We start from the raw sequence: 24823 nt of genomic DNA, 5'->3' as shown, positions 1-24823 counted from the left end.
ACAAAACGACAATTCAATTTATTATAAGCTAGATAACAAAATGAAGTGGAGCAAAAAACCTTTGATCCTGAAAAGAGATCAAAAGTGAACAAATTATCCTCTTCAATAAAAGCTCTAGATAGTGAAACCTGTATTTGAAATGTTTTAACCGAGTCTTTTGCTGGATTAGCACAAGAAAATCCTTTTAAAGGACAAATAGGAGCTTTCATAACCTATTTTTTACATATGCGGACGTACAGCACGTTTTCTAGGTTTTTATAATAATAACAATATTGATACTGTGATTGTTTTTTTAATGTTGGAAAGCATGTGGATATTTAAACTGAGGGTTATAAATAGAAAAATTTACTTGCTTACTTCAAAAAAGATCAAGTTTCAACTAGATCCCTTTTATGTAAGTTATAGAGTCTAATAAATAAATTTTTTCGAGAAATTGTTTTGAGTATTGTGGTGTTCCGCACCCATTTTTTGTACAGTTTAAGATCTTTTTTCTAATGAAAAAAAGATAAGATTTTTCTTTTCTAAGGTAAAGATAAATTAATTCTTCAAAAAATTGATCACTTCAGTCTAACTTAAAAAAATTAGACTGAAAAAATGTAAATTAAGCAAGGGCAGTATTGATTCTCAAAGTTAATTCATTTCTTTTGATTATACTACTTTATGTTCAAAATATCAATTCAGTTCTGGTTACAGAATCTTCAGACAAATCTGTGTTTGTTTATCATCGGTTGACCTTTTGTCCTCCACAGCGACGTTTTCAGGGATAGAGGTCAGGGTGGTAGACATAGTGACCTCTAGCGGGTGGTCTGACATTCCTGTAATGTGATTGGGCGAACTCGTAAGACCCTTTCTTCAGAGGGGGCATGTGATGCCAAGTTTGATGTTCAAACCTGAAAAATATAAAAATTATTGGATCTATTCTGTCCCCCCCCCCCCCCCCCCCAGCTTAGCATAAAACTTTTATGACCCCCAGGCGCACGTGCTATTTTCTTACATAGTAACGTGCTATATAACAGTAAATAAATTGTAACTGGGCTGGGGATGATAACAAATCACTGGGGGGGGGGGGGCGAAACAGAATAGATCCAAATTATTAATGGAAGACCAAAGTGTAAAGGTTAACTGAAATTGGTTTGACCTTGTTTGACGCTTACCCGGACCGAGATGGCAACGCTGAAAAGCAAAAAAAAAATATGTAAGATTGGCGGTTAAAGCGTTGAGTGTATGTGAGATATGCTCTCAAGCGTGGATCTTAAATAAACCCAACCGATTCACCGCGTCTATTTTGTTCACAAAATTTTGCGATTTTATGCGTAGGTTGCACCTAATTTTGCCTTGAATTTAGCGTTGCTCTTTAATAGTTTTGCGTTGATATTAGCGTAGATCTTACATAATTTTCTATGAATTTAGCTGAGATCTTGCATAATTTTGCGTTAAATTTGGCGTAGATCATAAACAAATTCAACGCATTCACCGCCAGTCTAACATATTTTTTGTTAATAAGCGTAGATTTTACATAATGTTGCGTTTATATTAGCGTTGATTTCACAGAACTTATAAAGAATGTGCTTCACGAACAGAATTAGGAATGGTGGCACAGTGGTAACATAGGCGACAGGCACTTAGGAGGACCGTCGTTCGAGCCTCACAAACAGAACTCGAAGAGTTAAAAAATTGTAAGATCTTCGCTAAAATCGACGCAAAACAGCTAACATCTACTTTTAGAAAAGCAAAATTATGTAAGGTAAGCGGTAAGTAGCGTTGACAAGTCGGAAAATTCACCGCAACTTTCTTACATAATTTTGCGTTGAATGCGTTGAATTTGCGTCTCTAAATTCAAAGCATTCAACGCAAAATGATGTCGGAAAATTTCGGTGATTATTCAGACTTTTTAACGTTAGTTACTGCTCAATTTTACATAGTTTGCTGTGGTCTCTCGTCAGGCCGTCCCAGACCAAAGTCACTTATAATGAAAACTTTTACTGATGCGGCTTGTACGGCAAATTTAAACCATTCGGCAGTAGGATCTTGAAAATGCCAGGCCTCGTCCTGCCGTATTGTCTTTAGTTTTTTTGCATTTTTGCAATTAGTTGCAAAGTACGTTACAGTTGTAATCTAAGTTTTAAAATGTTGATGTCAAGTGTCGGGTTCATTGGTATAAGAGAGACATTATAACTCCTCTGGTCTTTTACGGTTTTCGTAACAAGAGGGGAGGAGGTATGCACAGTGTGCATCAAATCAACCTAGGGTCTCGCTCCCCGGCCTGGGTGCCAACTAATCTGCCTACCCTTCCTGGACATATAAATTAGTCCCTTCCTCGACTCAAAAATTAGTTTATGATTCTTACTTGTTCTTTCGGGTCTCTGGACTAAGTAGCCGCAGTCTTTTACTTCTGTCCCGGATGATCCTAATGACGTCAGTGTTCTTCAATTTGTCCAAATTTGGAAGGCTGTCCAGGCGTTTTCCCGCTTCATCCTGACCCACCTATGAGCAGAACTTAGCGTTAGAAAACAGGGAAAAATAGTTGAATTTTTTTTGCAAAAGTTTATAAAGTTTAGTTAAACGTCCCATTTATTGAGATTTTCGTTTCCCTTCTCAAAATCAGAATGTTTTAGAGTGACTATTTTTGCGAAATTACTGCATTTAACATAATCTTTTAGTGACGCTAAAATTAAAACCAGCTTGGATTAGAGCGGCTTATTTTTATAGTTTGACTTTGCAGACACGATGACGCTTGATTAGTATGCAAATTTATCATCCACTTTCTCCCCAGGAAATTATCAAAAATTTAACAAAATTTTAAATCTAAGTTGAGACTTTTCCACTATTTTACCTGTAGTTTTAGCTCTTTTTTTCATCGCTTCTTTGAAAAGCAAGCGTAATGAGTTGTTCATATCTTACATTTTGGAGCAAAATTTCCTGCTGACAGAAATCGTTTGCTCTATATGTTGCGCAATAGAAATTAATCAATAACCAAATCCGGTACTCATTTGAACACTGGAATGAAACACTAAGTCAAAGGTATTTTCTTTCGTTAAAAAACTCACAGCAGTAGTAAGTAAATACTGTCTCAAGAGGGGGGGGGGGTTATCCTACGATACTTAAACATGGGATAATAGGGGGTTATCCTAGACGGAAAGGGATTAACTGTCATTCTTTACCAGATGTGACTATTTCCATGCGGCAAACTTGTTTTCGGTCAAACAGCCAACTTTGTTCTAAATTTCGTTCCGATAAGAGCTGCAAGTGAACAATTTATTGAAACGTATTTTAGCACTCATAAACACAAAATTTGCACGGTTAGGAATTCAAAAGGCGCAATATACGTAGTTAAGTACAATAAGTTTATTGTCTGCGTGCAACTTTAAATGCTGGTTCTTCTTCATAATCGCTACTACTACTTTCACTGCACTCATTAGCTTCATAATTAATGAATGGGTTAGGGGAGGAAGAGCTGGAGCTGGTGGCAGCATCGAAATCTACGATATCATCGCTATCAATATCGTCCTCGTTAATAATACTTGTCATTGCAAATCCCGGGTCAGGTGTTTCCCATTCTTCCGGGCTTTCACTTATTGTTGTATCCGGTACAACAAAACTATTATTATGGTCCCAGTTTGGACTCGAATCTAGGAGAAGATGAGCATAATTTTCTACAATTTCGTAGTCCCACTCTACTTCATCGCTATCCCAAGAAAAATCTTCGACTCGGCAATGATCAATTTTATAGTGGCCGAATGGTAGTGTTTTAATTCCCTCGTTCAAAAAGTGGCGTTTATTATCAAAAGCAGAGAGACATATTTTATTCGTTGAAACCGTTTGTAGAACATGCTTTTCCGAAAAAATCCTTGTGTTTTCAGCGCGCAGTGAACTACCAGTCACAAGTGTATTATTGTAGTCTGCATTTCGAAGCAAATTTTGGGCTGCTCTTGTTATTCCTTTGGCGGACATTTTTCGGTTACCTATGAACAGAAAAAAGCAGTCAAATTATGACAATCATACATAGTTAGTTGGTACTTTGTTAGTTTTTTCTTGAATCATTAAACGTAAAAAACTCACTCGTGGAAGTAATGCTGTACAGCGTTGGCTTCAGGCATATAAACTCTTTTATATAATCCCCAGCAAATTCGTCTTTGAATTTTAAGACGACGCGCTTATTTTGTTCGCTGTTCAGTTCGTGATCTTCTGGGTAATTTGAGAAGTCGAATTGATCAAGAACATTGCTCTCCTTCAGTTCACGGTAGAAATCTTCACAATTGATCCGGTATAGCAAGATATCAGTATCACTATAAAGTAATCGACAGTCAAATGAAGATCGCATTGTTCCATAGTGAAACTGATACATGTAGTATTTCGCTAGATCGAGTATTGTGGCCCCTACTATAGTTGGTGTATCCCAATAGATCTTTCTTGGGCGGGAGGAGAGAGCTGCCATGTTCTCGCCAAACACTTTGAATGTATCAAACTCAAACTTGCTTACTATAGTAAGGGTTCCTCTTGCGTCTCTCGTAAGCTCGATTTTCATCCGTCGACGTTTGGATTCGCAGTTTTTCCCATAAACGGCGTTGTTCATTAGTTTATAGAAACTCTCCTCAAATTTATTCGATGCCGCCTGTCTGTTCTCACTTTTCAGTGTTTTATAGGTTGTTAACCAATTGTTTTGAGTAAACTGTAGCACACGATGCATTTTCCTCACGACTAATCCCAAGTTAACATACAGTTTCAACAGCTTGTAATGCAGCACATAATGTTCTTTGTCGAAGAAAGTCTGCAACAGTTTTGGAACTTTTGAGTGGGGTAAGTTATGACTCTCTCGCAAATTCACTTGGTAGTCACTGAGCCAGTCATCGTCAACAATATTTTTCGATGGTGCGAGGGGGAGGTCCTGATGGTAATCGTGTAGACTTGCTGGATAATGCAAGTCGACTTCCACGAAGTAACCGACAGGGTTATCATCAGGACATTTTAGTATCTCAGCCAGTGTAATATCAGAGTTCTGCGTAAAATCTGACTGAGGGAGTTTTTCATTTTGCATGACGCCACCGTGTAGGTTATTGGCGTCCACGCAGAAGCCAAGTGTCGAGAGTTGTGAAGAGTCGTAATCTGGTAAATATTTATTATTTGCTGTAAACTTTCTCATCTCGTAGACTGAACATACTCCCCCACGTACTGCTCCTTCTATCATATCGAGGTGCTCGCGTTCTGTAAGCAATTCGACCTCCGCCTTGCATATTCTCAAGGATGCTTCCTTAGCCATATTTGGCAGTGTGTAAAAGTGCATGCAATCGAGTTTGTAGGTGGAGAAACTTAGCTCTCTGTGGAATTCACAAACGCATGCGAGAAGAGCGCAATCGGTTTTCAGGTATGCATCGTGGTAGTCTTGTAGAGTTTGGCAATTCAGAGTGTTCCACATCGTCTTGGCGTGGTTCAAGTTTTCTTGAGTTATTGTTACTGCGTTTCCTTCTAAAGTGTTACGCCATTCATTAAGAGTCGGTAAGGATTTTTCGCTGAACTTTTCTCGACCGCTAACATATGAATAGGGGTAATATCTTTTTTGCTGCAGGAGCTTCAATTCTGTTGAGGATAGGTTAGGAAAGACAGAAGCAAGTATTCCAAAACGATCTCTTGGTAAAATGTCAACCAACTTTTCGAGAGACGAATTCATCATTTTGAATGAATCAGTGAACCTCAGATTTTCATACTTTTTGATCACTCTTCCATCATCTAGGGTTATGATCTCCACTAGTTTTCCAAAATTCATGGAAATGTATTTTTCATCAGTAGATGGAATTACACTTACAGTGGTCGTTGGCTCACAAGATTGGAGGGCTAAACAAATGTGATGAAGATCATAATTTTGTATATTATGACCCACCACAGGGGTAAAGTTGACGTTCCTTCGTGCTCGATTGCATTTTTCATGAGCCCAGCCAAGAAATTGTCCGCTGTAGTGGCAGTGATCCAGATCAATTGATGATTGTTCATCATTATCGTCAAAGGCTTCGTTACATATCCAACATTCGCTAGCTGCACTTTTCGGATACTGGCTACGGTCACCTCTGAAGAAAGGAAAAGCTCGTTTGCACTTGTATATATCCTTGGCTAGTATGTGTAACATGTTTACAAATTTAGTAATGCAATCTTCAGAGCTGCCAACGTGGAAGAAGATGGGTTTTGTTGAGTAGTGATCAATTCCCGCAAGTGGAAACCCACAGGGCTCGTGTTTTTCAATAACTCTGGTGTATGAGTTGTTCCCGTGGGGCGTGCATCCTGCTACTGGACACAAGAAGGATTCGAAGTCAAAGTAAATGACTAACGGAACAAACCAGGTAGCGGCCAAGTTTTTGAATTTATATAAATTTTTTCCCGGAGCTGATAATCGAACAACAGCCGACTCATTTTCACAGCAGGTTTCCATATGTGCGGTAAGCTTTGCAAGGCCGTCTTCACACAACCAGAAACAATTCCGGCAAATATGAAAAGCAAAGCGAAATTTGGTATTTCGGAGTTGACAGACTACATTAACCAAGTTGGTAATCAACACATAATGGTAACAGTCTGCTTCGTATATAAGCAATAGATCCATTGTGAAGTTTGAGACAAACTTTGACACTCTGAGTGGAAATAAGTCTCTACCATCATAACCAAAAACGTTGATTCGAACTTCATTTAGTTTTTCGAACTGATTGATGTCTTCTAGCCCCATGGGCATATCGAATTGTCCAGTTGGTTGATGAAAGTTGGCTTGCTTGTAAGTTTCGGGTGAAGTTTTGTCTGTGTTGTAGTTCCTTCCTGGTCGATCTAAGCTAATATTGTTGTGCATCTGATATGCAGCAATATAGCAGTAAAGGAAGCAATTTGCGTCCTCATGGTTACGAATATTAAGTAAACCGCGGCAATTTTGTAATTTTGATGGTAATGCAATGTAAGACGAGCCAGTTATAGGTCGGTAACGGGCAAAGTTCACAATTATTTTGATAACTTTCTCAATCACTACCAACCACTAACATGATAACCCAACCACTACCATTAGAGGCAAACGTCGTTAGCACTATCATCATCTTCTCGACCATAGTCCAGAAGGTCTCACTGCAAAGTCCCTGACTGTACACCGGTGTCATGAGCGAATTTGCATAAATTTTAATAAGCTCATCTTCCTGATCTTCGTTTTGACTCGGCTTTCGGAGTTGAAGATGAGCACTAAATTGAACTTTTTGTGATCCTTGTGAGAGTTTTTGTTCTATAAGCGAATCGATTTGTGGTTTATGCTGGAGCATGAACTGAGCAAGGTCTGTGTTGGCTTGGGTTGGTGATGGCGGCAGATGGTAGCTCTGAAAGGTACCATTAAAGGCAGTTTCGGCCGGCGCTCGAGTTGGTTGGAATTGATCGCCAAAGACAGGTAAAGAATGCAAAGAACTCATATGCTGAGCAAATAATCTGGTGTCGTTAAAGACCATATAGCAGGACCGACAACAATTTGTAAATATTTGATGACAAGCCTCATGTGTTGTTCCAGTTCAGAAAGTTTTCTACAAGTGAATGTACAAATACAACGGGTAAAGACTGGTAAACCTACTTCGTCGGGATGGTAGCGATGCTCATGGCGAGATTGATTTCCTCTGTTTGCAAAAGTTGCCGAACAATATTTGCAATTTAAAACCATAGTTGAAAAATTCAAGATTCAAAAGTTAACAGAGATAATGACAACTTTCGTAAACATGTAACTCAACTTCAAATGGCGAATTTATTTCTATTCCACACGAGGTTCATATAAGACGCGCGCAATTCAAACTTTCAAAATTTTCGAATTTGATTGGATATTAGGAGCGCGTCCCCGCTTTAGTCAACTACTATGAACATATCAAGTTGCGTTGAACGTAAAGTAGCGCTTGACTTTACGTTTCTCACTGAACAACACTGACATGATAAAACTTGTTTGTTATTTTCGAATTATTAGTACAATATATAAAAAGATTTTTTTAGAACCAGGGGTAGTTCATTTTAGTTATTAGTTATATGTGATGTAAGAAAGCATATCAATTGCAATTTTTTTGATTTGCTAACTTTTAGGTTTAGTCAAAGTAAACTTTTATGAATTTTTAATGATCTTTCAATCAAATAATTTAATCCTTTTTCTTCATTTTCATAGATAATATGCTCCAATGACATAAGGGTAGGGGAAACATTTGTGTTTGAACCCGTTAGAGGTAATATTACACTCCAGTAGCCTACATAAAAAGAAAGTTTTGATTTGATTTCCATAGAATTTTTGAATAATATTGCAAAAACATCGCTTTTTTTGTACGCTTTGTTAAATTTTAAGTACAGGGGATGCTTTGGACGGTTATCATGCATAGTTTTATTACTGTCACGGTGTTTGAACAGCTAAAAAATCTACTAAAAGCAAATGAAATGTTCAATTTTTTTCGCTTAATGCTGCAAAAAAAAGCGATTTTTGTAGTTTTTTTACTGTAGATGCCGGTGGGTGCGTCTGACGATGTTGTTCATCATAACCAAAAATGCTCCCCGGGCACTAAAACATAGGAACCGACAAGAAAAAATCCCTCATCTTTATCAGGAAAAAAGTTAGATTTTCTGTCAATCATGATCAATCAATGTCATCACATGACAGACAATGACAAGCCCCCTGTTGCAAGCATTTTTCGATGACAGCTGTTATGAGATGATTTTGTCTCCAGCCCCCGAAAAATCGGTTTTTTAGAAAAAACCTGGTGTATCATTAATATTTCGGGTACTTCAATTGCTAATTATTGCCAGATGTTAATGAGACGTTAATGTCCAGATGTTTTGAAAATCGGTGAAGGAGCCGTTTTTCGACCCTGACCCTTATGACCAAAAGTGACAAGCATGTATCACTGATTACAAATCCATTTTAAAAAATAGGATTTTTTTTTTCGTTAATTACTAATTAGACTAATTAGTTGCTAATTAGCTGTTAATTAATGGTTAATCATCTCATGAAGGATTGAGTTTATTTTGACGAGCGTTATGAGCTTTTTTGTAGTACAGTGTCTGTTAGTGTCAACCCAATAGTCAGTTTCATCCCAACTATCTGTTGGAGCCGACTTTTTTGGGCTCAAAGGTCACCATGAAAAACAAAAAAAAATTTTTTTTTCGTTTTTTTTTCAACTTTCTTAGAAGAAATGTGGTCAATTTTTTTATTCATATCGGTAGCCCACAAAAGACAGTTGGTGATGGCGTTCAGGTTTTGAGTTTTCGTTCCGTCGAAAAAATTTTATTAAGCTAAAAAACCGGAAAAATCTCATTTTTTTTAAAAAAAATCCTTTCTTTTTTTCCTCCTTTTTGCTGAAAAAATGATGTTTTACTAGTTTAACTAACACCTGATGGTATACCCAACAGGAGCGCTGATATTATATCAGCATACGAAGAACGATTTGCTAAATGAAGTTTTTGTTTGATAAGGACTTTATGCATTTTTTGAAGCCTTTGTTCAAACCTAATTTAACATTTCAATAGCTTTCTCAACAAATTTTCTCTTAACCAATCAGAAGCTTGTTTGCTTCCTGCTATATATTCGAACACGTTTGAACATGTCCATTTTGGAAATTTTCTCCCAACTTTGTCTAACTAAACGATACTATTTTTGTGAACATGTTTGAACATGTCCATTTTTGTAAAATTCTGATTCTAAAGTCTGCTAGCTATGTAAAAACATTAAAAGAAGAGTGTCAATTAGCGAGCTATTCAGAAAAGCCAGTAACACAACACACCAAAGTGCAAAGGAAAAACAATTCAATATTAAATAAGTTGTTAGAGGTCAAAAAAGTTCATTAGAGAGTCTTCTTGTCTTCGTTTTTTTGGTGCTGCGCAAACTACTGGAGTTTCCGAGCAATTGGGTGTCTTGAAATCGGCTGAATTTGTTTGGGGTTGTGGTGTCTGAAAGTTTGAACCAGATAAAATGTTGACATCAAACTGACTTGCAAAATTGTCAGAGATCTTGTTCTTCCTCTGGAAATCCTCAAAGAGTGACGGACTTGGGGTTGGAGTAAAAGTTGGGCTTGGATCCACAGCAGGAGTTGTTGGAACATTGACTGAAACACCAGGTGGCTGACTGACCGGTGAGGATGGTGATGATTTGACACCCCACATATCACCCAAGTTTTCGTAGGCTTGATATGTACCGAGTTTATTCTCGAACAGGGGCACACAATCGCAGTCTTATCTGTACAAGATACGTCTCACTTCCTCCGGCAAAGTTTCTTCAGTCGAATGCATTTGTGGTAAAGTTTTTGGTGGTAAGTGTCCTCCAGAAGTAATGATACTGGATTCAGCCGGCTCCGATTTTTCCGGTAGGGCAGCAATAGCGTTAATAAACAGCTTCGGTATCAAACAATGCTGGTAAGTGTACCACAAATCGTTTTTTCTTTTCTGTTGTATCAGAACGACAAAATTTTCAAACACGGTATGGTAAACAAGAGTTCTCTCAAAAGAGATAGCAGACTCCGAAAGAATTTTCACGGAACTTGTTTTGAAGTTCAAGTTCGATTCAATAGTTAACTGTTAAGTAAGAGCAAAAGAAAGAAATGAACACAAGTACAAAATTTTTTCCCAACATGTGTTTCGCAAGGTTCGCCTTATCTAAGACCAAACAAATGATTGGAGCATAATCACACCTAGTTGCATAATATATTGTATAAAACATGTGGTTAGCCACACTGTGGTTCCTTTACAGAGGAATTTGGGGTCACATCTGTTTTGTATTGGTTTTATGTAAATTGTGTGTGGTCTCTGCACGATACTATCTAGGGTCACATCTGTTCTAAATCAACTTGTATGTAAAATACATGGGTCCCTACACTATTAATGGTTAACTATCTCCCACACAGAAGTGTGGGTTGTGCTGATAAATTTATTGCTTTATATACAAAACACATTTACTGGTTATCTTTGTTCGCAAGTAGGTTCTGGTGGTTTATAGAGTTATGGTCTTTATTAACTATTATCTAAAAATGAACACAAGTACAAAATTCTTTCCCAACATGTGTTTCGCAAGTTTCGCTGTATCTAAGACCAAACAAAAGATTGGAGCATACTTTTCAGTCACGCCTACTTGCATAATACAGCTCTTTGCTTATAGCATGTGGTTAGCCGCATGGTGGTTCCTTTACAGAGGAATTTGGGGTCACATCTGTTTTGTTTTAATTTTATGTAAATTTTGTGTGGTCTCTACACTATACTATCTAGGGTCACATCTGTTCTAAATCAACTTGTAAAATTCGTGGGTCCCTACACTACTAATGTTTAACTCTCCCCAACACAGAAGTGTGGGGTAGTGTTGATAAATTTATTGCTTAATATACAAAACACATGTACTTGTTATCTCTGTTCGCAAGTAGGTTCTGGTGGTTTATAAAGTCATGGTTTTAATTAACTATTATCTAAGGTCACATACGTATAAAAGTCTAAAATGAACAGTCTCAAGTACGCCGTGGGGCGTACTTGAGATTGTATTTACCAATCACTTGGATTTAATTAAAAATATGACGACACTAAATTGATCCCAACTTGCCGCGCCTCCTAACTTCGTAGTTATTTACATTAAGAGCAAGTGATAAAACAAGTTGCCTACCATGCCTTTTACTTCCTCAAAAGACACACAGTTTGGAGATTGCTATTTCGACATTTCCCAAACTGAAAAGCGTTTGGTCAGGGCAACTTTAAAAACTTACGAAAGAACCGGAACATATGTGTTTCTAAAGTTGTTCAAGAAAGCGGCCGAGGATTACGAGTTTGAACAGAGAATTTCTCTAACTCTAGAAGAGTTGGGAAATGTAGTCAAAAAAGCAGAAAAAATACGTGAAGCTGCTGCAACGCAAGATTCAAAACCACCCCCAGCAAAGAAGCAGAAATTTGATCAGTGTATTAGAGATGGTGGAAGCAATGTTTGAGCGCTCTCCCAACTATTTCAAACAATTTCAAAAGCAGTTCAAGTTTTTAATTGCTGATGAAAAGCCAAACTTAACAGCTTCGAATAACTATGCTGTGTGTCCTCATTTTGAGTCTGAATTTTGTCAGTTACCAACTAACCATTTTCACGTTCTGATTGAGAGTGCAATCGATGTTGAGACCATGAAGCCAATCAAAATTTTTGCAGTTCCCTGTCTCCTCAACACCTTCAGACACTTATTTTCAACCTAAACGAGTCTGGAATTTAAAGGAGATACATTTTCAAAATTACAGCTTGCCGTTGACTTTAATAACAAATCTGGAGAGAAAATGGATACAGCAAATGTACGCAAGCGACTTCCACCCTTGGCAACAGCGGCAACCAAACTATCAAAATCTACAGCGGTCACTAGCGGAATCTCAAAAACATTGGCGATCTACATCAATTGTACCACAGAAAACAATTCACAATTTTGTGTGTTCTACAATTTCTTCGAAAACTCAAACTGATCAATTTAGTAGGGAAACGTTAAAAAGAGTGGAATCAATTTTGAGTGGTCCTCATTCTGGTGCTTTTTGTCAGATTATGGATATATTTATGAGTGATTTTGGAAAACTAAACATTGATTCTGATTTACTATTTGTTCGTCTTGTATATGAAGAAAAAGTTCAGTTTTAAAAAAAAATTATTTCACAATATTAGTTTTGTTAGAGCATCATGTGAAGAGCAAAGCGAATCAATTGAAAATCACTACGATTTACAATTTGTCTATCATCAAATATTAAATGAACAATAAAAATACAAAAGAGTCCACACAATTCTGAGTTTTGACCTTGAATTGGTTGGTTTTCAAGTAATTGGTGAAACTGTACATTGTTTTTTGCAAGTCGTTGATAGATATTCTTGAAAGAAGACAAAGATCGTCCAAGGGGATCAGCAAACAGAAGATGGTCGTTCTTTTTACAAATGAGGAGCCAGTGCGTGCCAGAACTTTGAGATTTTGACGCGTTTACTATTAAAAAAGTGTTTGATTTCAATTTTGAAGAAAAATTGTCTGCTGCAAATACACCTCGGAATTTGTGCTTTTGTTTTTGACATCTCTGAATTAAACCATTAATATCATCTTTGTCCATCATCAGTTTGTTAGAAAATGATTTTCTGACACTCGTCGCGCAGTATCAACAAAAATTGTACTAGCTTTTTCTCCAATAAAAAAAATTTCAATGTTGGTCGGTAACGCTGCTGAAAACTTTAATTCGATAGATATGGAACAGTTTGTTAGCTCCGGGTGTATAAAATCATGAGAAGCTTGTTGGGTGCTAGTCAGATCAAATACCATTATAAAATGGTTGGGATAGTCTGACAGACTTATTCCAAGCCCATTATCAATATAGGCTAAATCGGATATTGTATTAAAATAAAGGCGTTTGCTATCATTTGTAGATATTGGGCTATCAGCCACTGGTAACCCGTTGCGATAAATATATATCTGTTCCCAGTCAAATTTTTGAAAATGAAAAGGATTTTGCATATTGTTGCCCAAAAATGCTTCGTTCGTATTGAGACAAATTGCTAGTCTTCGGATTGACTCTCGTGCAAAAATGTCCTCTTGCTTCCAACTATGCAGACCAGTTGAAGCCAAAAACGTCTTTGTCAAAGTTTCAAAGTAGGGATAGGCAGCAGGGCTGGTAAGCAAGGTTTTTTCAACGGCAGACACGACCTCTTCATTCAATGTCATCTTGCGAACGTACAAATTAGCTTCAACAATTTTCACCTTGTAATGTTTTGCAGCATCATCCGAAATGATAACAAAATCATCAGTAGATCTTCTGAATGCAATACGAAGAGTTACACCACTGAGCAGATGTTAATCAAATGTGAAAAAATCTACCGCTACTTTACCATAAAAAGTGCATTCTGCTGACTCTCTGACCGAGTTTATTCTTCGAGCAATTTCACCTGCTTTTATTGCAGATGGATCTTCTTCGTAAGAATAGCCTTGACATGCCAACCAAGTGTTCTTTGCGTCTTTGTTATGTGAGAACTCAGTTTCTATAAAACTCTTGTGTGTGTAATTTCCATTTGCGTTAGAGATTTTTAACCCGTTGGCTGATACTGTGCAGTCAGAGAAAAGTGAATGTAGCACATTATTGCAAAAGTATGGAGCATCGGTTTTAGCAGTGTCAGCAGTAGCTGCCCCGTCATATTTGAGATCAGCTCCCGAAGACTGAACATTTTTGCATGTGACTTCCAAAAAAATTTTTTGTAAATCAATAAAGTGGTTACGGTCACCAGTTACCTCGAACTCTAACATGGGTTCATCAGGACTATAAACAGGTCGCAATTTTTGACAAAAACTTCCATCGAAAATCACCAAGATCGCCGGCCTCTCAAACAGATCCAAAGAGCTATGGGTTGCTTCGTTTGGTAACAGGTTAGCGATCATATTTAACTTGAGAAAAGAAATCAGACCGACTTCTTTTTGGAACTTTTTGTTTTGAAATGACCAAATTTTGTTTGGTTAATGTTTTTCTTGGTGATTTTTTTTGAGCGACTCATAATCGTTTTTCTTTGTTGCCGAAATCTTGCTCCCCCTGTTTGTTTTTTAACAGTGTTGCTTATTGTATTTTTGAGTGCTTGTTTGGGTGATTTTTTACTGCTGACAACGTCTAGCAGCTCTGGAATACTATGCTTTAAAAGTTCTTTTCCAATACGTTTTGCAGTAGTAAGAATGAAACGTCGAGCTAGGGGCAAAGCGACCCGCCCAATTCCCGCAGCTAATGCACCAAAACCCCTGCCTCTTTGCCGGTAGTGGCCAGAGAAATGTGGTAAGGACGTTGCTTGGTTTGCGTAATAAGAGTCCATACTAATTGGAAAATTTTTTGAACTGAAGGGTTAAAACGACTTTACCGGTTCCCGAAAAGGGAACCAATTTTCCCGTTTCTGGGCGAAGCTCAATCGATATTGATTGTATGGTGTTTGATAAGAGTTTTTTGTAATCTAAATTGGAAAAAACAATTCGATGAGTTGGTTCAAGCTCGCAGACACTACCGTTTTTCAGACGTTGTTTTGAATCAATGACTCGAAGCAAGGGGGCTTTTGTATCACCGACGTACTGGTACTCAATAATATTCGTATATATAAAAATTAAGTGCTTTCCCGAGCAAAGATCAACGGGAACTTCTCCATAGTATGCTGCCGTTTCATCACACTTCATTAGTCTGTTTGATGTTGCGCTTTTCATTTTGTACCCTATGCGTACTCCACTGCCATCTGGAATGCCCGAAAAACCAATAATGCTGGGAATTTCTTTACTGGGAAAAGTAATTCCTTCATTTTTACCCATCAAAATTTCAAACTTTCCAGTTTTCTTGATCTCTCTGAATGAAAAGTTTGGTAGTCCAACAGTTCGTTTGATAGTAGTTAGTATGTCAACAACTGAATTATAAGTTCCTGTCATGATAGACAATTTTTCACCGTTATACGGACGAGAGATCACATTGGCTTCGGTAGCCCTTTTCTGGCTGTCTTCGTACCCTTTTAAGCTATATACTACCATGTCTCCATTTACAATATGCTCAATTTTTGTGGGGAAAATGATCTCACTGAGAGCTATTCTCCAGTCACCAGCGAGTTGAATTTCATCATTGAAAAAGTTTCAAAATGAACTGAGAGTGTTAGAGACAAAAATTTTCATTGAAGCAGATGAAATAACATGCACAGTGAAAACCGTTTTCACTCATTTTTCTCTACACGAACAAGTTGTAACTCTGCTTGATAAAATTTACCTTCAATTTTTTCACCGTTTGCATCAATAAGTGAATACGTTGGCGGATTGAAGGTTGCTAAGCTTTCTACTTCAAAAACTTCGTTGGTGAAAGATTGTTTGTACCCTTTCCTGAAGGCTTCGTCTTTTTTGACAATTCTAACAAAATCTCCAACGTAAAATTTGGGTCTCTGAAACTTGATTGTTTGAGCGCTCAACGAGACAAGTCGTGGAACATCTTTTTAGTGACTTTGTTTGGAGCAAGTTTGGTTACTCGGTTGACTCGTGAATTAATTGTTTTCACAAATTGATCCAGTTTATCTATGTAGGAGTATGTCCACTTTTCTTCAAGGTACTTGTAGATAATGTTTTTTAGTGACCGAATGTTCCGCTCTGCGAATGCAGACTTTTTTTCACTAAAAGTGCTGTATAAATGAATTCCTCGTTTGTTGCATAAGGTTTTGAAGGCTCCAAGAAACTCTGTACCATCATCAACCCACACTTTTTGTGGTTGCTTGTTTTTTATCATTTTTTTAAAGGCCGAGGCATTTTGCGTTGCATACTTTGTTTTTAAGGGCTCCACACGAAAGTATCTGGAAAGACAGTCGACCGCAACCAATAAATATTTAACATTTCTGTTGTATTTTGCTAGTTTATCCACAAAAGCCGAGTCAACGGACCAAATTTCATTTATGTCTTTTACTATAACTTTAAGTCTGGGAAATCGTAAACGAATTGGGCGATATTTTGTAAAAGGTGACTTGGTTTCCAAGTATGTCTTAACTTTACCAAATGATAATTTGCTTTGGGTTTTTAATCGCTTTGGGTTTCCAAACGATGCAGGTCCCTTCAAATACAGTTGGTCCAACGTTTTTTTCTCAGAAGAAGTGAGACCATTTTTTCTGTTTGGTCTCTCCTTCTGCCGTCTTTTTTCTTGTGCCCGTTTTTCTTTGGTTGGTAACTTGATAACCGCTTCCTGACTGTCCTCGTGGGCTTGCAAAAATTTCTTCTTCGCTTTCGGATGCTTCCAAGATCTGTTTGGCATAGGTATTCGAAACTAAATGAGGTGGAAATTCGAGAACTAATAATGCTCGAGAATATTTTTGAATGTCAGTTTTCTTTGTTGACTGCTTTGTGTTATACAAAAAAGTTGACGCTTTTAAGCCAAGTGGTTGGTTATCAATATGAATGATACCACCTGGATCTTCAATGGATATTGTCGGGGATTCTAATATCTTGTTGAGAATGATTTCTGCTCTTCCGATTTTATTTTTCTCCATCACTCCCAAATCTCGCATTATTGACTGAAACGTTGTAGTTGTACTTTTTTTGACAATAGATTCAATTTCACTGTCATCACTCATCGGCTCCTCTTTTTTCTCATGATCTGTTTCAACATGTATGCTGGGTTCTCTCTGGACTGCTCCGTCCTCTTTTTCACTTTTTTCCGGATTTTGTAACATGTTTCTTTGAATGAGAGACAATTGCGTGGCTTTCTGTTTGTAGACAGGATTGTCAAAAATTTCTTTTTTTGCCGGTTGTGTTGACATGAACATTCTTTTGGGAATTAGGATAAATTCTTCAGTATACATTATCACTTCTTCAGATGAAGGTAACACGAGAGAGCAATACCTTTCAAAAGAACCGTGTTTTTAGCAAAAATCTGCCTTTTATTTTTTAAAGTTATTTGTTTAGATAAAAGTTTTTAAAATGAAGTTTCACGACCTTGTATTAATGTCTTCTTTACGGGAACGTTACCGTTGACTACATTAAGCAAACACTCGCAAAGAAAGTTAATAAAACTATTTGGTGCCGACTTGATTAGTTCTTTTGACTTTATGTCCGATGTCTCTAACATTCGCCGCAGCATACAAAGCTCTTTCTCTCTCATTACTCAAATTGGTTATAACAGCTTTAGCTGGGGGAAGGTAATAAACGGATGGTCCTGGTGGAACAATATTGGAGCAGTAACGTAAAACGTCCGTTGTTTTTGGATCCAGATCGATTAGTAAATTACCAAAGGGTTGTTTGGTTGCTAGCTCGTAGCTATCTTTCAAAAATTGCGTGTTATTAAGCTGTCGACCAATTAAACCAATCTGTTGAATGTCACGGGGTGATTTAAATAAAATGATGTGTGTTGTATTAAGATCAATAGTTCGTGACCATTTACTTTGTTGAAATAAATTGTGTTTTACATAAATTACACTAATGTTTTTGTGACGTCCTGCTGTAGCCAATTTCGAAAACTCTTTGTCATTAAAAATCTCTTCACATGAATCGTCAAACACCAACAGACAGTTTTCGAGCACCGATATCAAATCGAAGCTTGAAAATTTGGTAAACTGTATGTTTAATTTTGCCTCTAGTGACTTAAATTTGGGTTGTTCATGTTGGTAGAAACAAAAAATCGAGAGGAACTTTGGAGAAAAAGTGTTTTCGAGTAACATTCTGAAAATAAGCTCTGTTTTTCCACAACATGACGGATCGCAAACAGCCATAAACAACCGGTCAGTTGTTGAAATGATTTTATTCATAATTTTGGGTTGGGAAGAGCGTATCCAACTGTACAAGAAAGAAGAGAAAACCAAAATGTAGACTCTTCACATTCAAGCTGGAAAAACACAAGTTTTACTAGAGAAACTATTATGAGAAAAATTATAATAAAAACTTGTGAAAAATAAACAACTTCTGATCGTAGTATCCTTGAATTACAAAACCTCCATGATCGTCTTTCATGGTGATTATCGTCAAACACTAAGTCAGTTATTGCCCCGCCTTTATCTAACTGATCCTCTGCTTTACTCATTTCAAAATAAGTTTTTTTTAAAAAAGAGGTAAATTTGGTTATTTCATTATATAAATTTCATAAGATACAAATTGTGAGTTTTGATTATCATTGATAAAAGTAATGGTGTAGTTCGCATTTACTCTGTCAGTTTTTTCTCTGAAAACAATTGACTGTACGTTGTTCTTTTCAATTCTTCGTCTTATTTCAGCTGGAAGGCTCTTATCCTTCAGTGGCATCAGAACTGGTTCTGCAGGCTTGGGCATAGGTAAAGGGGTTAGTTTCAGCTTTCGCATTTTCTCTTGGTACAATTGAAAGTACTCAAAAAGTGAAAGGTGTTTCTTGAAGGCTTCTATTTCAGCTCCAGTACAGACAATTTGCTGTTTCCTCAGTACAGTTTGACCACGACTGTCAACTTTTTCCTCTTTGAAAAATGTAGCTGTTAATTGATTTTCATCCACTATACAACTGTAAACCACTAAATTTGGGGACAAGTTCACTTGAAGTAGAGACGATGCTGCTTTCTCGGACCGTCGATTCATTCGTTAGCCACAGGTAAAAAAGTGTAGCTTTTTTTCTTGCACAGTGTTGATTTCTTTGCCGCTTAGGACAGCTTAAAACATGTAAAGTACAAATTGGTGTCTCGTGAAAAAATTCCAAATTTTCAATTTTTGGACATAATAAAATCTCTAAATTGATAACGTCCTTTTTGAGAAGTTTCTGAATAGTTTCTGTTTTTTCTGTTCCCTTCACATAAAAAGTTGCCAAGGGAAATCGAAGTGCTATGCTATCAAAAATTTGTTGCAAATAACAATATGGATAATCTCCACTCTCCCAATTCAAACCAAGTAGATATTTTGACACCCAACTGTATGATCGTCTCTCACTCGAAGACAGTATGTTGAATGAAGTTGGGGGTAAAAATGACACAGTATCGCAATAGTTTTCTGTCGAAACAGCTAGTTCTTTGATAATAAAACCAGACTTTTTATGTCGAAAGCCTTCAAAATCAAGAACAACTGGTCTTGATTTCAACATTCCAGCAAACTGAATAAATTGCTTTTAAAAGTCTTTACATATAGACAGAAGGCAAGTCCTGTCACGTGACCAAGATACTCGTTTGTCACTGGACACGGTAGGACATACGAATAGCCCGGCCCTTTTTCACTATATTCAAAGACAAAACCTGAAGCGTCGTGAAGTATAGCATGCAACCTCAAAATTTTGTAAGACTTGAAATACTTGTCCATAGACGAATTATCAATACTAATCAGTCCACCATAGGGTCTCATTTTCATCGCAATATCCAAATCAAGATCAGGATCCAAGTACTGACTTGTTGCCAAGAAATAAAGAAACCTTTCACCGTATTGAAAATAATCCTTTTTCAATTCCTTGTAAATTTCGTGAATAGCTTTCAAATCAACCGTCGCTAGGGTTGCTATGGCGGAAAAATGAGTTTCAAGGCCGCCTAATCCCCCTTAATCCCTTTCCGTCTAGGATAACCCCCTATTATCCCATGTTTAAGTATCGTAGGATAACCCCCCCCCCCCTCTTGAGACAGTATTTACTTACTACTCACAGCTTCTTGAAATAATTTGCAAAGACTTTACTAGGCATCTTTACAAGACGTTAGCTTTTTATCAATTTATTAGTACGAAGAAAATCAAAATTCTCGGCTCCTACTTTATCTCTATAAATAAATTTTGCCTTCTTATTAACATTAGCCCGAAATGGATATATCGGCATGTTATGTGCAAATATACCCATTAACAAGTACAATTTTTCTATAAACAAAAATTAATTGAACTGATTCATATGCAAGAAAGTATGCTTGAAATTTGATTTAACCAGAATGGAAGCATCAAGCCTCTCTAAATCTATCCACGGAGTTTATGATGTCAGAATACATCCATTACGAGCCTGCGCCCCCCCCCCCCCCCGACAAAATAAAAAAAATCAATTTGGTCCAAATTAATCCATTGATTCCACAAAATGTATCTTAATAGTTGTATGGCAACAAAGAACGACTATACTAGCCGGTGCGTATGAAACAACGGATTATATTAATTTTCACTCTGAAAAATTATGATTGTTATTATAGGATACAACGCCTTCGTATCAAAAAGGAAGAAACAGGGTCAACAGACAAAACTGTAAAAAAACAGTTCCGGAAAAAGTAGTCCAAAACAGAATAAACATCTCCGGAAAAAACAGCTCTAGTCAATGCGCTCTTCAAATTGAAAATGAATCTCTCTTCAAGAAAATGAATCTTTAGTCCTAAAAGAATGCTTTGAAGTCGCCAACCGAAACTTATTGTATCTTAGTGGTTGGTGGCCGGGAACCACACCCGGAGGTCGCTGGTTTGAGTCCGAGTGGACTGAAAAGTCTTATTTCTGCGAAAAACAAAATGATGGCTAATCAGTTCGGAATTTTGGAAAAAAAATCAGGTAAACGAAGGAGAAACTCGCCAGTTTTTGTGCGAGGAAAGCAAATAAAAAAACTAGTTTATGGCTGTAATTTTGCAATAATCAGACTGCTTCTAGGGTTTTATCTTTTAACTCAATGAATATATAACTCCGAAAATGACAATTAAAAATTGACAGAAAGAAGTGGTCGCGATAACAACAATTAAATTCTTTGAAGATTACTTTTTATGTAAGCACCATTTCAAATAATCGAACATATGCTGATGCTGGTAAATTTGGGACATATTCTTCTAAATCTCCATCAATTTTTCTTTCAATTGCTATTTTTGACCTCTTATCCTGATGGACCGCTGTTATCTTCCGTCATTTTGTTGTTAACTGATTCTACAAAATTATTATTCTAGCTTTTGACGGAAAAGTTTGTTTTTAGAAAGCTGTTTTGTAAGCGCTCACAGCAAAGTCCAAAAGGAACTCAAGGTTTTGGCGCTGCGACCAATAGATTTTATCGACCTGTGTAATTGCTCTCAAAATAACTGAGAACTGGTCGAAGACTTGAAAAAAAATAACCGAAGTTTTTCAAATTCAGATAATCGTGCTGACTGACACGAAGACTGTGCGAAGAAAATTTTTTTTTGGTTTATATGGTCGTCTTGCGTTCTAACTGCACAGGTCGATAAAATCTATTGGTCGCAGCGCCAAAACCTTGAGTTCCTTTTGGACTTTGCTGTGAGCGCTTACAAAACAGCTTTCTCAAAACAAACTTTTCTGTCAAAAGCTAGAATAATTATTTTGTAGAATTAGATAACAACAAAATGACGGAAGATAACAGCGGTCCGTCAGGATACAGTTTTTGTTTACGGTTGAAAAATCAAATTTTGAGTCTTTTCGTTCTATTGAGGGAATGTGCTCCCAACTGCAGCTTTGAAATCGATTTGGTTTATGTGTCTGGAAGAGAACTTAGTACAAAAATGAAGATTGTAGACCCGATAAAAAAGGACTTTAGCTGCTGAGAATGTCTCTTATTTAACCGAACATGGGGTTGCTCAAACAAATAAAAGCATCGAGTTTCAGAAGCAATATTTTTTTCTCATGTTGTGCAATTTCTAACCGCTATACTCCTTTTGTGAGATCTTTGGGAGCTCAAACCATTTCCATTGATTGATGGTTTATCTTTTGCGGACAAATTTGTTGACGCCTTATGTCTTACTTCCGGCCGTTGTCTCTCTAATTTTTTTCTCTTTTGGCAGCTATTTCTTTTTGAAGTGTTTTCTCATAATACAACAATACCAAGAAAAAACGCCATCCGTAAATTTATTGTGCCAAAGTTAGGCACAGTCTTTAAAGTGAAGCAATTCTGATTATTGCGTCATAAAAAACTCCGTATAGCTACAATTTACGTTATTATTTGGACGGAAAACGTCATGACGAAGTCTTTCCTATGCGTTTCAATTAAAACAAAATGTATCACAGCTATTCACAGCTATGTTTTTGTTCAATGACATATTCTCCTCGAGAAAAATGCGCATAATTAGTGATATACCAATAAGCAAGGAAAATGAACTACAAAATGTATATCAACGCATAAAAAACAGAAAAATTTGAACCTAACAGAAAACCGAAACAAAACATAAACAGTTTTCTAGAGACTTGCGGACGAGACACTTGAAGGTTGGCTAAGCAACTCTGATTTAACACTACATTTTAAAACAATTTTTTCTTTAAAGGTTTCTCAGCTCAGATGCTGCTTGGATAGCTTTTGTACAGCTAACAGACGACATATACTATGAATAGCAGAGACTTCTTATCCACTACCAAGTACATATCGTAATAATGAATACGCGGCAGTTTTGGTTATGCGTAATCTAACTAACCTTATACGCAGGGTAGTCTGTGTTCAAAAATCTCACCGAAAAAAACTCTAAAGAACTACATCTGATGATTATAGTCATCTGTAGTATTAATAGTTGCATTAATAATTGTATGTATTACGAATACCACAAATTTATTACCAAATTGCAATGGTATCAGCAGCATTAGATGTATGAGGAGTATGAAGTAGAAGATTTCAGAAAAATGAAGCTATTTATTTCAGTGTGATTGATCGCATTTGTGCATTTTTTTTGACAGAACAATTTGAAAAGATAAATCTTAGTGTTTTGAAGAAAAACAGCAAAAGATCGTGTTAAAAATTGCTGTTAGTTACGATCAAATAGGAACAGGTATAAAAATTGTGATTTTTTCTACAACAAATTGTTGAAAGAAATGCGAAATTTAGCGGTCATTTTTTTTCACCGCAATGCATTTATTCCCGACCCAAAAATCAACTAATGGCAACATTTACCACATTAACTATTTCATCGGTTTTTGCAAACCGAATCTATTCTGCGCTCTCTTCTCTCCCAACTTAGTCAGCCGGAGGCGCACGTGGTGTTTTTTACACGGTAACCAAAACCTGCTATATAACAACGCATGATTTTTAAGGGGGTATAAAAACACCTAGGGGACAGAACAGATCCGACGTCAACCCCAGGAACATCGTCGGACGGTTAAAACGTTAAGTATAAGTAATATGTGCGTGAAAATAAATTTGAGTTTCAAACCTCGTGAAAGAATTTGGCGACAATTTTGAGTTCGTCTTCGGAAGCATTTTGAGACCATCTGAGAACTGCGTCTTTGGCTTCACTGTTCAATACTTTTGACAAATCAGCCTTGAAAGATACAGAATCGTGTGCTTGCGACATAATACTAACTAGTTATAATATCAATTGTAATAACGAAAATTGGTTAACTCTTTTAAAAAAAATTGTAAACAAAATTTTAGTAGCTTTTAGTAAAATTGTGAGGTAAAAAATTAGTCAAGATTTTCCCAGTTATTTAAGTCGGACGATTTTTTTTATCTTCGTTTAGTATGAAACACTCTTTACCACGTCAAAACGATTTAAAATTATTTTTCACTGTTATTTTTATTCACTATTATAAATAAAAATTATAGTTTTTTTAACCATACTCATACACGTTTCAAAAAGAGCTCAAATAAAAGCACGTTGATAAAAATTTGAACGCTTTAAATAAACAGTTTAACCGCTTGATTTTTCAAACGCCGTGTTCAAAAACTATCAAAAGAGCTTAAAAATAGTAGTTTAAAAATCAATTGTATTGCTCGCGGGTTTTTTTAAATTTTGTTGGGGGATTAGATGCATTCAAGCTGCTTCATGGGAGGGGATATTCCCCAATTTGAAAGGAAAAAAGAAGCTTTTGAAAATATTTGAGGTTGGCTGACACAAATCCGATTGAATTGTAATTGCGATTATACTAAATCAACTAAGCGTGCGTGGTTGCGGTCAACTGGTAATCCTCATTTTGGGGACGCTGAAGTATATCGTGACTTTTTTTTAAAGATACCCCAATATTTTGGATACGAATTGTACAAAAATTTGTTTCAATTTCATGCTTCAAAAATGTCTGAGGTCCCTTGAGTAAAATACGGGGTTTCATGTGAGGCAAATATTTGATAAAATGAATTGAATTATAGATATTGTGTTGTCAAAAAGAGCCATTGTGAATAAAAGTTTGTTTTTGAAAGATTTCATTTGCTGATAAGAAAAATTTCTAGTTTGATATGCTTGTATGATAACCATTTTGTTATTAGCCAGTGTCATGATGCTAGCAATGATGTTTATCTTAAAAATTTTCTTTCTGATGAAACAAATCAGAGTGATTTAGGGGGTTTGAATATGATATAAAATCAACGATTTGTGTACTTACTCTTCGCCGCCTAAGTGCCACATGCTGATAATGCATTACCGGGCAGAGGTGTCCACGTTAAAGAACGCACAATTGTGTAAGATCGGTAGTGAATGCGTTGAATTTATGTACTACTTATGCTTCAGCGCAGATCATACATGATTTTGCGT

General features: G+C 36.7%; 1 protein-coding gene across 1 annotated transcript; it reads right to left on the bottom strand.

Moving 5' to 3' along the window:
• Positions 1-581: 581 nt before the first annotated feature.
• LOC142345999 (uncharacterized) lies at positions 582-23987 on the bottom strand. The gene is made up of 3 exons (XM_075398469.1): positions 23510-23987; positions 2348-2484; positions 582-890 (listed from the first exon to the last, which is right to left on the bottom strand). The coding sequence occupies exons 1-3, from the start codon at positions 23648-23650 to the stop codon at positions 758-760; spliced, it is 411 nt and encodes a 136-aa protein (XP_075254584.1). The 5' UTR covers positions 23651-23987; the 3' UTR covers positions 582-757.
• Positions 23988-24823: the final 836 nt, after the last annotated feature.

This window comes from Convolutriloba macropyga, chromosome 9, assembly GCF_964194025.1.
Source record: "Convolutriloba macropyga chromosome 9, txConMacr16.3, whole genome shotgun sequence".
NCBI classification, from domain to species: domain Eukaryota; kingdom Metazoa; phylum Xenacoelomorpha; order Acoela; family Convolutidae; genus Convolutriloba; species Convolutriloba macropyga.
This window is presented reverse-complemented; position numbering and strand designations above follow the sequence as displayed.